At 41.0% G+C, this 15,880-nt stretch overlaps 1 protein-coding gene across 6 annotated transcripts in view; it reads left to right on the top strand.

Annotated features, from left to right (window-relative positions):
- PPARGC1A (PPARG coactivator 1 alpha) overlaps positions 1 to 13,572 on the top strand; it is a 371,917-nt gene extending 358,345 nt beyond the window's left edge. For 5 of the 6 annotated variants that reach the window (XM_063335980.1, XM_063335981.1, XM_063335982.1 and 2 more), the window contains 3 exons: positions 6,657 to 6,778; positions 7,133 to 7,284; positions 10,179 to 13,572. In XM_063335980.1, the coding sequence (XP_063192050.1) occupies positions 6,657 to 6,778; positions 7,133 to 7,284; positions 10,179 to 10,282 (378 nt within the window). In that variant the 3' untranslated portion in view covers positions 10,283 to 13,572. Of the gene's footprint in view, positions 1 to 6,656; positions 6,779 to 7,132; positions 7,285 to 10,178 lie in introns of those variants that run through there. The other variant, XR_010071215.1, reaches the window with a different exon arrangement.
- Positions 13,573 to 15,880: the final 2,308 nt, after the last annotated feature.

The following is a 15,880-nucleotide window of genomic DNA, read 5'->3' as shown; positions in this document are numbered from 1 at the left end:
GGGGTCTGAGGACAGCAAAGAAAGGAAAGCCCCGAGCCCATGAAGTCAGTGATAAAATTTGTATTATTTCTAGCATTCTCTGCTCCTTTTCTTATTCCTTTTGGCTTATGGGTCTCTTCTGTGTTACTCTTCTTTCTTGAGGGGCTCCTCAACTCGTTTATTGTTCGGCCACAAGAATCTCCTCTCTCTTTCCTTGAACTCTTTCAACAGTCCCATAAATTTAGGTTTCTTTGCTCTATGCATTGGGGAACTTTTTATTTTCTTTCTAGCCCGTTTTTGTGCTGCTGCAACTGATTCATGACCACATACCTCCAGATACTGTTAAAAGAGTGGCTCGAAGATTGGGCAGTACTGAGGTGTTACACAGGGCAGGTGGCTTTTCTTCATGAGAAGCCCTGTGCTGTGATCTCAGGAGTTAGTTGTAGAAAGGATGCACAGTGGAGAGGGAACAGAAGCTATGACTGAGCTAAAAGCCATCAGGTGTTATTGGTTCAATATCTAGAATTAGTCTCCGTGTGACAATAAGCGTCGGAAACGTAGGAAAAAGAAATGGGAAAAAAAAAATCACATATTTTAATCTGTCAAAACCATATGTGCAGCAATGCCCTCTGATTGTGCAGGCAGCTTGTATTTTGGCAGACGAGAAGGCATATTGGCAGGATGCTGAGGAGGCTCGTTTTAGAAGCCTGTGCTCATGCTACGTGGTGGAAGCATGTTTAAACGGCTGCCCCTTCAGTCTTGCACACAGCACCTTGGCTGCAGTAGCTTCAGATCAGCTAGAAGCCTGGGCTAGCATTTCCCTGTATGGATTCCTGAATTCCTATCTAGACTTACAGCTATATACAGGTGGTTTGACTTCAAAAGGTACTGCGATATTATTCTTCTTTTACTTTTCTTCTTTTCCTCTCTCCAGTTACTGGAGACTCAGTGCCTTTTTTGTGGATTAGGGTCTTAATTTTGAGCAGTCACACTCAAAAACTATGGGCTGAGCCCACAAGATATTTTCCAGTTAGAGAGTAAGAGAAATGTTTTTGTCATTCATTCATTCATTTATTTATACTTTTGATCGTGATGCCTTTGCTAACTGAGCAAATGTTAGCATAGTTTAGTTTAGTCTTGAGTTGATTTATTTCACTGGGTCCCCATTTTGTTTTAGAATGGGTCCTTATTAAACATAAGGATGGTGTGCCACCAGGACTTACTTTAACTTTATAATCAGATCACGAAATCAGACCAAACCAGATCACAGTGGAGATGCGTTCATCGTGAAACTTGAGGACTGACTGCAGGACAGGACAGTCTACTTAGGGCTTTGTAGAAACTGGGATCCAACCCCCAACCAAGGTAGATCACTGATTTGCCAAGAAGGCTGAGGACCCTTTTTTTCTTCTGATACACCCCAGGAAATTTCAGAGTTATGCGGACTTTTACTCCAGCAGCTCATTAGACCATGCAGCAAATACTTCCCAAGGCATGACATCAGAAATAGTTAGCACATTTCAAGTCACCAATTCATGGTTCCCCATTGACATGGTGCGTCAGGGCTGGGAGGTTAAACAGTCTGATGAGCAGCCTGGTGTTCTGGATCTCTGCTACGCTGCTGCTCTGGCCACGATACTGACTTACTGTCGTATCCTCCCTGCAACTCGTTTACTGCCTACACTGGCTGCTGCCAGGAGGTGTAACAAAAACAGCTTTTATACCTGAGTAGAAAGCTACTATTAACATTACTACTTTTCATTTCTAAGTGCTGACAGCCTCCATGAAACAAGTATCAAGAGTCCCTGTCCCAGAGAGCTTACAGACGTAAGAAGATAAATGCGCTGTGAGGCCACTGCGGCGGAAAGAAACACATGGTTTCAAAGAAAATAAATTGCTCTACAACAGGAAGGCAGGAGAAAGGTGGTTTCATAAATGAGTGCTTGGCTTCTCTAAAGTCTAAAACCAGGGTCAGCCTATAATGGAGTGCATTTCCACTAATGAAGGATCCAGTGTACATTGTATATTTAGTTTGGATTTTTTCATCATTGCTCATCTTGATGGCTGTGATCCCAGGCACTCTAACTTTGCTGTGTGAGATACTGAAAATGTATCAAACGGATTACCTAAATCTTCAGGTTTACTGGTCCATCATTATTTTTCTAGCAGTCACCATGTAGCGTGGCTAAACTGTTAGCCACACGGCAGCACTTGACAATTTAGTGCAATGTTCTTTCTTTTTTTTCCAGTTTTCATGACTTCCGTTTTGCTGTTCATGCTTGTCCACAGGTCATACTTGTTCTTCTTTAATACAGAACCTAAAGGAAAATTTTCTTACTGTTACCAAGTCAGAATCTTAAGCTTCAATGGCTTTTTCCGTCCATAAAGTTTCTATTTTTTAAACTCTGCCCAACCATTCCCATTGCGCTTTCAAAGTGGTATTTGGCCTCCAGCTCTAAGGATATAAGTCTTCATGGCTTTCTACTGGAAGAGAAGTCACTTGGCGTGGAAGGCAACACAGGCACACGCTTGCACCCAGCCAGCCGCCCACGCTGGAGGAAGCAGCAGAGCCTTTGACAAGCCCATGGCAGACCACAGCTTTAAAATGGCCCTGGATTTCTTCTCTTACCTTCGCATAAAGCATTACCTGGCTCTTGGAGAACTAGGTATGCACCACAGATGCGCAGACAAAAAGCGGTAGGGAAAACGGGGACAGCAGCGCTATGAGGTGTTACCTCATAGTGTTTCCCACAGACCCTACTTAGCAGCACCACAGGCAGGCAAGGCAAACAAGTGTTGGGTGAAGAAGCCCAGTACAAAAAAACATGCAAAACCTAATACATCTAATGGTCTGTGCTTTAGTTCCTTGTGAAATAAAGGATTAAGAATGAGGAAGGGAAAACAAAATAAAGCTTTGGAGGAGGCCTTTGCGAGACAAAAAGTCCTTACCATCAGTGAACGCTTTGCAGGATGCGTGGTCCCATTATTGACCCTTAGATGTGTAAGGTATATCCTGGTCATGTTTTCTCAAGTTTTGACATTCTAATGCTATAGTATTTTCATTTGAGACTTGAACTGCTGCTTTTCAGTCTGAGATTTTCTGCCACATCTGCCTATTCAAATGTTTTTACTGCAAGGAGGAAAGAGCAAGATTATGAAGAAGGAGCTTTAGATAAACTGAAAGAAGACAGACATGTTAGGCCTGAGGGAGCTGGCAGGACTCTTCTTTCTTCCTTCTTTTACCTGGCAAACAAGGAACTACACTTAAAGCTTATGATGCAAAATAAATCGTCTGCACTTTTGGGAGGGAAACATGAACAGTATCTTCTGGAGTTTCCTGCAGGAGCCCTCTGCCCGCATTAAATGGGAAACAAAAAGCTTTTCTCTGCCGTTCTCTAGGTTTCCAAGCCATATATCATCTCCTCTAACAAGTGCACTAAAAAGCGTACTTAATATGCACATACGGACTTTTGCATGTAACTTATTATAAAATAAAGGTCTTTAACATTTAGGGGTATGTTGTAATCTTGTTAGGCTTGTATAGCTCTTATTACTAATGGGAATAAAAGGCAGGTGTCTCTGTGAATACAAATACGTTCTTCGTAGTTGCTTTAAATAAACCAAAGTTAAGCAAGACAAAGACAATGCTGTATGAATCCTGTGTTCTGCAGTATCTTGTGCCATCATGGCACTCTGCTTAAAAAAATACTTGAACACATCTCCTCATGTGTGCACAGTGGCGGACATATGGTTCATTTCAGCTTTAAATTTGAATTTCCTTAATTTTGCAGGTTTAACTTATTCCCTTAATGCTAGTTTAACAGGCCTTTTTTTAATTGTTCGGTTTTGTTTTATTACAGTTGTCTTAAAGGGATATTAGAGATATAAAGGTTATTAGAGGGATAGAAGAAGGAAAAATTGCACAGGCATGCACGCAGACTTATGGAAGAGCGTGCAATAGTTATTTCCATCACACTGTAATATAACAATCTCTGTGTCAGTGAGTGAAACATTATGTTTTTTCAGTCGAGATGTATTATCTCAGCTAAAGTATATTAGACAGTCTGCTATGTTATGTTCTGCTCCATCTGGTCAGTCATTTAGGTTCAATAGCAAGTATCAATGGAATTGTTTCTTATCAAGTGTTTCAGTGCGGTTAAATCCTTGATTTGGTAAAACAGTCTGAAAAAGTAATTACTGTGCATATGCAGATTTTCCTGTTTTTGAAGTTTATGGCACCCAACCATACTGGAAGTACGCAGAATTAGAACGGGGGAAATGGAAGAAATGCAGATTTCTGTTGCTTACACTCTACAGTCCCTAGCGCGCAGAAGCCCTACCCAAATTCTTCTGTCAGGAGGGTCACGCTCTGGACTGGGACACAGTAGAGACAGAGATAAAAAGCAGCAGCTGTAAAGTCCCCCTCTTCCCTAAATTTATGGCCACCCATGAGCACACTTTTAGACATGTTAGCCTCTCGAAACTGCACTGCTATGGCAGAGAACAAGGGCAGCTTTTGGACCATGCACTTTGAAGACATAACATTTAAAAATGAAAGTGTCCGTCCCAGCAGGGTTATAGAGGACTACCAAAGCAGTCACCTTTTTTTCTTACGTAATCAAAAGAGGCAGTAGTTTCAAGCATCTAAATGAGATACCTACTTGATCCCATGGATTAAGGAGAGCACATACATATTTTGGTAGAGCGACTAGGGACTCCACCGGGCTGACCAGGGAGCTATAAAGGACCCAGGTGGTTCCAGTGGTCACTTCTTGTGCCGTACCTTAATGCGTAGGGCTTTGGCGTACAAGTGTTTGGTTCTTGGATCTCTGTTTTCTGCAGCTTTAAACTCACTTCATTTCTCAGGAGATTAGAGTAACTGGATCTGAGCCCCTGAGATGCACAAGGCCAGGAAAAGAGTCAGCAAAAATAGTTGACTGAGTGTGCTAGTGAGAAGGAGTTTCTGTTGGGAGGATGTCGTACTAGTTTCAGCTTCCTGCTGCAGGAATTGTTTATTTATTTTGCCTGAAACAGTTCCTGGGAGCAGAGTGCTCTCCCGGGAACAGGGAGCCAAGATTTTGGGCCCCCATAACTAAGAGTTCTGATGGCTCCTTTATCTGAAGTGAGTGCTCAAACAAGTAAACAAGAGGCATCAGGATCATTTCTGTTTCTGCATGTGCTTTGTCCTGATCTCAATCCTATTTTCTGTGGTCCAAGAATGACCGGTGCCTTATGTCTCTGTGGGGACTCATGGAGAAGACGCATTTTGTGCTATATCTGAATTGTAACACTGTAAGCTACCTGTCTCTTCAGGCTAGGATGTTTCTGAGCAGGAATGCAAGTCTATATTTAGGTCCCTAGAGCCTTTTGCATCACACACGTGAGGTGCCATTAGCCTTTAGGCACCTCCAGGTTACGATAGTCATGAATTCTCAGCAGTCAGTATAGCTCCTTCGGCATTCGGCACCTAAATTCCGCGCAAGTCTCAGGTGCCAACTGATGGTTTAACTGACATTGCTCCGCTGATTGACAGATTTACACCAGCTGAGAATGTGGTGGTGGTGGTTCGATTTATGGGACAAATGCGTGGGTGTGTAAGGGATGAGCAGTAGGACTGGTAGTGCCGGGGTTCTTCAGGCCAGAGGCAATCTGAGACAGGAAGGCTGAGCACCCAAGCCATGTGTAGCTGGTGCTTCTTTGCCCTGATTACCTTAAGGTCAGTGTTCTGAAGATCTTTTTTTGCCTTTTGCTTTGCTTGCAGCTCACTAAATGGCTCTACCCTCAGCACAGTGTTCGTCCAAAAATTCATAAAGCGACTCCCACAGGCTTTCCTAGTCCTTCTGTCATTCTGATGAGCATTTCCACTCAGGAAGGAAGGCTATGACCATGACTCAATTGTTTTGAAAGTATCTTTGATGATTTGCTCCAAGGATCAAAGGAACATGCAGATGACACCCTAGCCTGTAAAAATCAGGGACTTCAGTCAGGTTTTTTTTCCAAAGAAACCAAAAAGTAATGGTGACCACAAGATATATTTTAATGTGCTGCCTCCCCCCCCCAAAAAAAAAAAAACAAACTTATTTTAATAAAAGTAACCTTCTGGACCCCTAGCAGTTTTCTCTCTATATTAAGGTATGGATTATGGTGGAACAGTTGATTGCAGGATGAATCAGCTATTGAGTCATCTGAGTTTGTAATGTTATGTTTGTAATACATTTTGTTATGTTTGTGGTACATTTATGCAATTATTCTGTACTTTATACTACTCCACAACTAAGATGGGTTTTGTGCAGTGTTGCATAGATGGCAAGAGAAAGGGAGTTCCTCGTTTGAAAGGGTTTACAGTCTTGGAGGGGAAGTGGAAGAAAGGGTGGAAGGGAAGAAGGTGCCGTAGGATACAAAGGGAGTTGTCTGACAGCGTGTAGCAGAACAGGGACAGCAAGCAGTTAAACCTTCCAGGGACACACCACCTGACAAATGTAGTGTTATTTAAATACCTTAGACGCTTTCCAGGAGTGAACTGTTTCACTTACTAGCAAGATGCAGTAGGTCTTCCACAAGAGACTATGACTATAGTTACGCATCCATGTGTGTGTATTTGCATGCGTATATGTATAGGTTCATCTCTATTACACGTTCGTTAAAAATATGCCTTCCCCATTGCTGTTTCTCAACAGGAAGAACGTCGTGTGATTTATCTGGGTAAAATCAGACCTGACACAACCCGAACAGAACTGAGGGACCGGTTTGAAGTTTTTGGTGAAATTGAGGAGTGCACAGTAAATTTGCGGGATGATGGGTAAGAACTTTTGAGATTACTTCGTGTTTGGGAGCTGCCGTATTTAAAAAAATACAGCAGTAAGATTACTGGTATGGGAGTTACCAGTGTAAGTGCTGTGACAGATGACATGCTGAGTTCAAAACCTTATTTATTTTCTTTCATCCTTATTTATTAATCTTGCTAGTTGAGATTTCCTGTCCCAGAAATAAGTATTTAGCTGCATGACAGGACAATCATGCTGATAAATGGGTGCAGTACTTCTGGCATTTCCACTGCTGCATCTCCTGCAAGTTCTTGCTTTCAGGAAGGGGTTACGCTAATGGGCATTAACTCTTTCCAGCTTTTGTTCACAACTGTATTTTTCAATTGCAGAGACAGCTATGGTTTCATCACCTACCGCTATACTTGTGACGCCTTTGCTGCTCTTGAAAATGGATACACTTTACGCAGGTCAAATGAACCTGACTTTGAGCTGTACTTCTGTGGACGCAAGCAATTTTGCAAGTCTAACTATGCAGACCTAGGTAGGTATTTTGCTCTATGTGAATTGAAGTACATAACTGGAACCTTGTAACTCAGGATAATTTAGGGTTTGCTTCTTTTTTGTTTGCTGCTTATATTATTTCAATGAGTGGGAGAAATTAAAGGAAGTGGTTTTCACTTGCTGGAAGAAGTTCAGAAGTCTACTAATCTGAGCTCTAATCTCAGCTGGCTTCTTTCATATATTTCAGATCATGAAAATTCTTTCAGCGCCCTTTTCCATCATTATCAAAAATAAGTGCCCAATATTCAGTAATACATTTCCATATTGAAATGATAGCACCAGAGAAACCTCCTGCATGCTTTACTATTCATTGCTATGCTACGACTGCTTGGTTCTAATACCTGTTTTGTATATATGACAGATAAACAGAGAACAAAGTAGATGCCTCAACCCAGAAAAATTCATTATGATTTTTACTTTGCCATGAGTTGTGCAGTAGATGTGTAGAACTTGGCAGAGACACTCCTTAAACACAATTCATAGTTTCTCAGGTTTGAAAGCTAGAAGGGCTTGTGATCAAATCTGACCCTTAGTATAGCAAAGGCCACAGATCTCAACTGGTGGTTCTCAAATTGTGCATAAGCAAGAAGGTGTCTCTTTGCAGGGACTTCTGGAGAGCTTAGCAAATCTCTTGGTGTTTGCTGTCCCACGGATGTGGGGCAATGTGCATACCAGTCCCCAGACCGCAGTATGTCTGGTGTGATAACTCCAGTACCTGGTGTGCATATTGGCTGCGATAACACATCTGGGTCTGTCCTAGTCCTGTCTGGGCAAAAATGTATGATTCTGCCCTGTGCTCTGGGTCAGGGTGGGATGCTTCCCCTTGCAAGGATGTCTGGAAATGTTCAAAGTCTTGCAGCAGGAATACTGGGGTTAAGTATATGCATAAAGAGACCATGCAGACTACCAAAACATCCTCTGTAATACCATAATATATTATAAACTCACCTCTAATTTAATTACCTTTTAAAATGTAAAGTATTCATTAAATGTTAAACCTTTCCTAATACCTGTATAAATAGACTAAAGGTATGGGAGATACTCTTTGCTGAATAACATAGCAAGGGACTTTTTGCCATTGAATCTATATTAATCAGATATTGTGTTTTTTATGAATAAATGACCACAGTCATTAAAATCTTTCATAACCCTGTAACACAGTGCTAATGAAATCTTGTATGTGCTGCCCTCGGCTTTGTACAATGCAGGAAGTGAATACAGATAATTTTTTTTCTAACCAATTGATGTCTTTTCAGAATAAATGATAAAGATGATACGCATTGTTCACAATGAATATGCTATAATTCACTTCAGTGGCTAAACAGATAATGTAAAGCTAAGAAAAGGCAATTGACTGCTGAAGAGATATAGGGTTGATGTTGAAAATATAAAAGGTAGCTAGACATTTGTCGAAATGTAGGCTGATAAAAACAGTAAAAACAGATTGAAGTCTTGACTTGATTTGACTTATCTTCAGCAATGGAAGCCAGGGTCGTCTGCGTATCTCAGAAAATCTAGGGTTTAAAATAAGTTGTCTGAAGGAAACCCTCTTGAACATTATTCATCACTGGGAGTATTCCCTGGCAGGTCTCTCCATACTGAGTGGGATTCCCATAGTATCTGTGAGCAGGGTATTTTCACTTTGTCCTGCTGACAGCTTGAGCTTCTGTACTTCAGACTGCATTCCCTGTATTTTGCAGAGTATCTGATAGAGCTACATAAGAAAATGGCAGGATGAACTTTAAAATTCATGAGCTAGTACAAGGACAGAGAGAATTAATCAGCTTTGGGTTGAGTACAGAAGAAAGAAAACACTTGAAAATAGTAGTCAGAAGTTTAACACCTCTCCTCTGTGACAAGATATTGTCTTAACAGAACTTGTAATGAACATTTAATGTACAGTGTGTCTTATAGTGGTAGATGGGGAGTTCTGATTAATTCAACCCATGAAATGGTAAGAAAAGGGCACTCTCTTAAAGGAGCTGTGACACAGGAACCAGGGAGAGTCAGTGTTAAGCAGAGATGGCTCCAAAAGGGAATTCAATGCTTGCAGCCACGTCAATAATTTCTGTACTGGAGCTGTATGGCCACAAGCGTACAATCCCTCCTGTGTGTGAGGAACATGATGACGTCTGTGCCTGAGCAACTAGCAAAGCTGGAGCAGGTGTCGCAGGTCACGGGACCTGGGCCATTGTTGCTGCTATGACTTAGCATATATGCTGCAAAAAGCCGAGGAGCCCACCTGAGGTTGCTTGTACGGCAGCGCAGAGGCCCTGCCCTGAGTTGCTCACACTCGAGACAGGCAAACTCCAAAAAAATCAGAGCGGAAGCAAAACCAGAGATTCAGGGAGGTGTAGTGACTTGTACAAGACAAGGCAGGGCAGGCAGGAGCAGCAGTGTCCCCTGCGCCGCTGCACGCAGGCTGCTCTGGCTTTCTGCAGAACCATCCCCTGTTACCTTTCTCAGGAGAAGTAAATCGTGGATATTGCATGTTGCAAAATGATGTTGGAGTTTTGGGTAAAGCATCTGTCAAGATTATCTGGACTGCTCTGAGATCTATACATAGCAGTGCGCCGGTGCTCAAGTCCTTGGAGAGACTGTTTACCTGCTCCCTATGTACACACGGTTTATGGTTCTCCCCCACTGCTGAAGAGACGTGCCGCTTTTGTTAAGTCCTGCTTCTTACCAGAAAGCTCTGTCCATACCTAATGCTCCTCTGATCACCTTTTCTGGACTTTTATCGTCCCATAAAGTTGCGGTTGTAAGTGGATTGTTTCCGCAGTGCCTTGTTTGTACCATTGTACAGAGAAAATAATACAAGTACTTGCTAGTGGTTGTTGCCTCTTGTCTAAACTTGCATCCTTTGGGTTTCAGATTCAAACTCAGATGATTTTGATCCTGCTTCCACTAAAAGCAAATATGACTCCATGGATTTTGATAGTTTACTTAAAGAGGCACAGCGGAGCCTGCGCAGGTAACATGCATTGCACCTGAGGAAAACAGAGGGATGGCGAATACCTCACGGACATCACGTCCTTCAATAATGGACAAGTAAAAAGTCATGCTTAGGAATTTCTCCTACTTTACACTCTCTGTTCAAAACCATGGTTTACATGAACACAGCTGCTCGACGAGTGGAGAGGCGGGATGGCTGTCCAGTAAGCACATGCGTGTCCATGGGTGTCAGCTTTGCTTTCGCGGGTGATCGGTGGCGGGGGAGCCGGGCGTTCCTTGCGAGTTCGATGCAAACCACGAGACATGGCAGCAGTTCCACAGAGATACACATACAACGAAGAACTGCAAAATCTGTACATACTGCATTTTAACAAAAAAAGAACAAAAACAAACAAAAAAAAAAATTTGAGAACTATGGCTGCTGATGTCTGGGAATCAGACACTGCATTATTATTTTTTTTAAATGAAGCTTCTTCTCACAACACAGTGATAATATGACAATCCAGAAGAAACCACAGGTCCCAGAAGCCTCCAATCTGTTTTAGCTTTGTTTCAAGTTGTTTATTTTCTTTGTTTTGGTTTGGGGTTTTTTTTGTGTTTTGGTTTTTTTTTTTTTTTAATCCTTGCAGAAGAGAAAATGAAAGGCTCAAGCTTCCCTAACGTTTTGAAGTTTCATTTTTTAATTCTGACACCCATGTAAATGTCTACAACGTTGATCTTCCACAGCAAAATTTTCAAAGCCTTGTTAATGGTCAAATGTGCAGCTTGTTCAGCAATTTATTCTAATGAGCGGACGTGGTGTTACATTATTAATGAGAGTTGGATATAACTATCTGGGTGTGTGCACAGATAGTTTATTTGCTACATTCTCTAAAGTAGTTGAGTATTTACAAATGTTAGATGGAGTATTTTTATTTATGTACATACTGTATGACGATGTTCTTTTTTGTTACAGCTATGCACTGTAAATGCAGCCTTCTTTTCAAAAACTGCTGAATTTTTCTTAATCAAGAGTACTCAAATGTAATTATATGAGGTGAAACAATTATTGTACACTAACATATGTAGAAAGCTGAACTTACGCTTATATATATTTGATTGTAAAAAAAAAGAGAAGAGCGTGTGGGTGAGGGCGTGCGTGTGTATATGTGTGCGCGCGTGTGTCTGAGTGCAAAGACGCTTTACACACATTCATCCCTTCTTTGGTGAGCTTATATAAGAATTTTGTCAAGAATTATCCTAGCCCAAAAGGTATTAACCACTTCTGCAGTATTTTTCCACATTTTTCTCATTGCTTGATTTTCTTTTGCAGTTTTATACACTGAATTTGTTAGGGGAATGAAATTTTCTCATCTAAATTTTTCTAGGAGATATCATAATTTTATGTAAAGTCTCTCAAATGGGTAATCATTAAGAAATGTTTTTATTTTATGTATCAACAGTAGTTTTGGAACTAGAGGTCAAAAATCTTTTTAAAATGCTATTTTGTTTTAATTTTTGTGATTTTAATTTGATAAAAATATGCTGAGGTACTAAGTACAGTATGATTTTTACAGTAATTCTGTGTCTAAACACTGTTCTTGAAGCCAGTAATCTTTTCATTGGCAGAGTTTAATGATGGTATTTATCTATATTTTTTACAGTTATGCATCCTGTATAAATACCGATCCTTCATTCCTTTGTTTACTAAAGAGACATATTTATCAGTTACAATTATCCTATTTATTATAAATTATGAGATGACTAAAATAATAAAAAGGCCAGTGGAAATTTTATACCGAGGATGCATGACGGTTGTCCTTTTGGAGTAAGTGCTTCGTTTGGAAATTCAGCTTTTGCAGAAGCAGTGGGTTGTTTGGGGTTTTTTTCTTTTTTTTTTTTTTTTTTTTTTTTTTTTACTATGCACTAGCATGGCCTCAGATGTGCCCATGACATTGTTGCTGATGACATTGCTTCTGCTAAATTAAATAGAAACTTCAGGAAAGAAAAAAACCACAAGAGTAAACTACTGCTATTCTGAGCATCGGAATTTCATCTGAACTCGGAGTCTCTAGTCTGAATCAGCAAAGTTTGGAATTTGCTTGCGAATGTATAGATTTGGTATTCTATTACTGTTTGGCATTCATGACGCCTCTTAAAGGTATGGCACACCTAACTATTTAATCTCCTTTCCCACTCCCAATCTTAGAAAACCGATTCCACCCCCATGCCAGTGCAGTTGATTTTGATGGCTGCATTCATTTTATCACCAGCATATTGTGTTCTGAGAGATTCCACTGTCTGTCCTGTCGGATGCTTGCTTGACTTTTTGGCTTCTTATTTCTCAGTAGATAGATAGCAATAAAAAAAAAAAAAAAAGGAAAAGAACTTTTTCGGAGGTTCTGTGTTACAACTGTAACATTCTTTAATCTGCATAATTCTTGTTGTTGCTCTGTAGGTTAAAAATGCAGGTATTTTAACTTTGTGTGAATGCCAAACTAAAAGTTTACAATTTTCCTTTCTGGATTTTGAGTATCTTCTGTTGTAAAGAAAAATATTAAAAGCAATAAATTATTTTTAAGAAATCAATATTTAGTATATCATATTATGTGTTCAAGGACCAGATGCATTACCTAATTTGCCTTTAAATTTCTGTGATTAAATTTTAAATACATTCTCTTTTGCCCTAGATTGCTGACATGAATAAATTGGTGTGGGGTTTGGGGGGGGGATTATTTATTTTTCACCAAGCAGGCATAATGACATGAGTCAATTTTTATTTTTTTTTCACTGGCCTGGCAAACATTCTCATCTTGAAGATGGCTTTCCTCTGTGGATTTACAAATTACATATGAAATTAATCGAGCTAGGATTGCTGAATAAAGCTATTTGTATCCTTTGTAGACACTGTAGTAGCTAACCCATCAAAATATGAACTTGGCGTTTCCTTTTCTTTTTTTCTCCCCCAAGAACATTTCAAATTAGCACATGTACCACATTGTCACCGGAGGCAAATTGCAGCATAGCTCTGTGTGTCTTTTAGATGAAGATTGTACTGTTGCTTTCACGCTGTGGTAAGTACCACATCCACGATACAGGTAACAGAACTGGTACTTAGAAACTACGGTCTTTCCTAGAGCTGTAACAAAGTAATTCCTACGGAACGTAAAATGCTCCAAATCCAAACAGAGGGAGCCTAAAATTGAAGAAAAATATCTGTGTGAAACGACTCTGAAAAGCAGTTGGGCTGCCATCGCCAAGAGCAGCGCTGAGAGGAAAGTTTGTGCCTCTGGGGTATGATACTTGGGTCAGTTGAAAAAAAAAAAACCAACCACACCTTCTTCTCATCCCTTTAGATGTAAGCTTACAGTAGGTAATGATTATGTGTCCTTTTTGATGGCTGTAATGAGAACTTCAATCACTGTAGTATAAGATCTGATCTATAAATGACCTAGAATAGCCATGTAATATAATGTGATGATTCTAAATTTGTACCTATGTGACAGACATTTTCAATAATGTGAACCACTGACCTGATGGAGCTACTGTAAGATTTGTACAGTAGGTGAACATGTAAAGCTACTGGTTGGACTATGCTGAACAGGGAAAGCAAGATATTAGTTAAGCCCAAGCTGGGCTATTTTCCACCTGCCAATTCTACATGTACTTTTGTGGTTTAATTCATTGTATGAAAATTCCTGTGATTTTTTTTTTTTTTTAATGTGCAGTACGCATCAGCCTCACTGAGCAAATAAAGGGAAACGAATGTTTCAAATCCACTTCTGTTTCTCTTTTTTATCACAAGTGACAGGTTCCCCCCCTCCCCCCAACTGGTTGTGTACTGGGTTTTCTTTTACTCTTTCTAATGGTCGTGATTGATTTCAGATAGTCGTCCAGATCACACCGGCGTTACTGCACTTTGGGCAGGGGACAGAACCACTCGTTTTAATATATTTAATGGTAGAAAGGCGCTATCTGCCTTTCTGCTCTGAGCACCCAAGGCTGTTGAAGGGCCGACATCAACCTTGTAGGAAAACTTTTAGGAAAACTTTTGAAAAATGCTCAGTGGAGTTTTAAGAGTTGCTGGCTCGAGTTAGGAGGGGGTGGGGAATGTGAGGGCTTTTCTGCGTGGTCATGCTTGGCTCCAAGTTGTGCAGGTAGCAGGGACTGACAAGTCCAAAATGGTTGGTGTCTTCCATCCTGAGATGATCAATACCTGTACTAGGAAAAAGCACCATCATGAGAGTCCTTCACCAGCCCCTCTGTCTCAGCAGACGGGCTAGGAGGATCAGGCAGGTAGGTGGCTGGACAAGCATGGGTTCTCTGAATCCTTCCTGGATGATACAGGGTGCAGCAAGGTGGGCTTCCACACCGGCATTGACACAGGGCAGGCAAGAGCTAGGCGAGGGGCTGGCAAAGGGTTTTCACAGCTCTCTCCTTTACATGCACGTAAAAAGGGGAAGGAATCGCTTTTCTTTGGTTTGCTCAGGGTTCGTTCACAGGTAGCCAACGCTCCGCTGTAGGCCTATCCTGTTGTGTCAACAGCCTTCTCTGGGGCTTAACAGCACAACGCTGCACGACCAACTCTTCTCGTCTTGATGTGTGCCGCAGAAGGTACCCGAGGCACGATGCGAGGAGCGGCGTGGGGCAGCCTACACAGCTGGTGGGCTTTAGATAGAGAGGACTACTGAATTCACTTGAAAAAATTGCCTTTCTCAAAACTACTAGCCTACACCTCATCTTTCTTCCTAACATTGCTGTTTATTTTATACCCTATAATGATTTATTTTTTTTTACTTGCAAAAATGTTTAACTTTTGCATTTTTACCATTTACTAATCCAAACTGTTGTGCTTGGTGCTCGCAATGGTGGTAGAGCAAAGTTGTTCGCTGTGTGGGATTTGCGTTGTTGACTCACTGCTTCACATCAAATTAATGCTCAAAACGTAGTGGGCCAAATCCGTGCCTGATGTAATTCATCAGGGATGCTGCTGTTCCGCAAGGCATGAATTTAGCCCAATATTTCTCCAGTTACTAGGCTTTTTAATTTGATTTGTTTATTCATTTCATATTTTTGCATAGCACTTTGACGCTCGCCAAAAAGCACCCTATTAGATTTCCAGGAAAGTATTGCTTTTTACCTCCCCGTCCCCTCATTTTATGTTATTAAGGTTTATTGCATAAAATCAGGATCTCATTTATTAAGAAATCATCCCTTCCATTGCCTGTTCTCCTGGGTTACCATTTTCTCCCCCGGTGAAGGCTGCAAGCCGAGCACCTGAAATCAGCTTCAGGCGCCTCAATGAGTGGCCTGATTTTCAGAAACGCTGAGCATCTCGCAGCTCCCATTGACTTCAATTAGACCTGCCGGCTCTCAGCACTTTTAAAATCAAGCCACATATTTAGAGCCCCAATTCAGCACAGCATTTACATTTGTGCTTAAGTCCGTCCTGATTCAGCAAAGCACTTAAGCGCGAGTGTTTTTAGATCCATTGAAGTCAAGTGCTCGGCTGCTTTGAATAAAAATAGACTCCTGGATTGGGGCCTAAGAATCCAAATACAGACACAGACGCCTAATTTTAGGCACCATTTGGAAAACTTCGGCCTTGCCTACCACCTTTAACCTTTAATGCTTACAGAAAA

The sequence above is a fragment of the Chroicocephalus ridibundus genome, chromosome 5, assembly GCF_963924245.1.
Source record: "Chroicocephalus ridibundus chromosome 5, bChrRid1.1, whole genome shotgun sequence".
Taxonomy (NCBI): Eukaryota; Metazoa; Chordata; class Aves; order Charadriiformes; family Laridae; genus Chroicocephalus; species Chroicocephalus ridibundus.
This window is presented reverse-complemented; position numbering and strand designations above follow the sequence as displayed.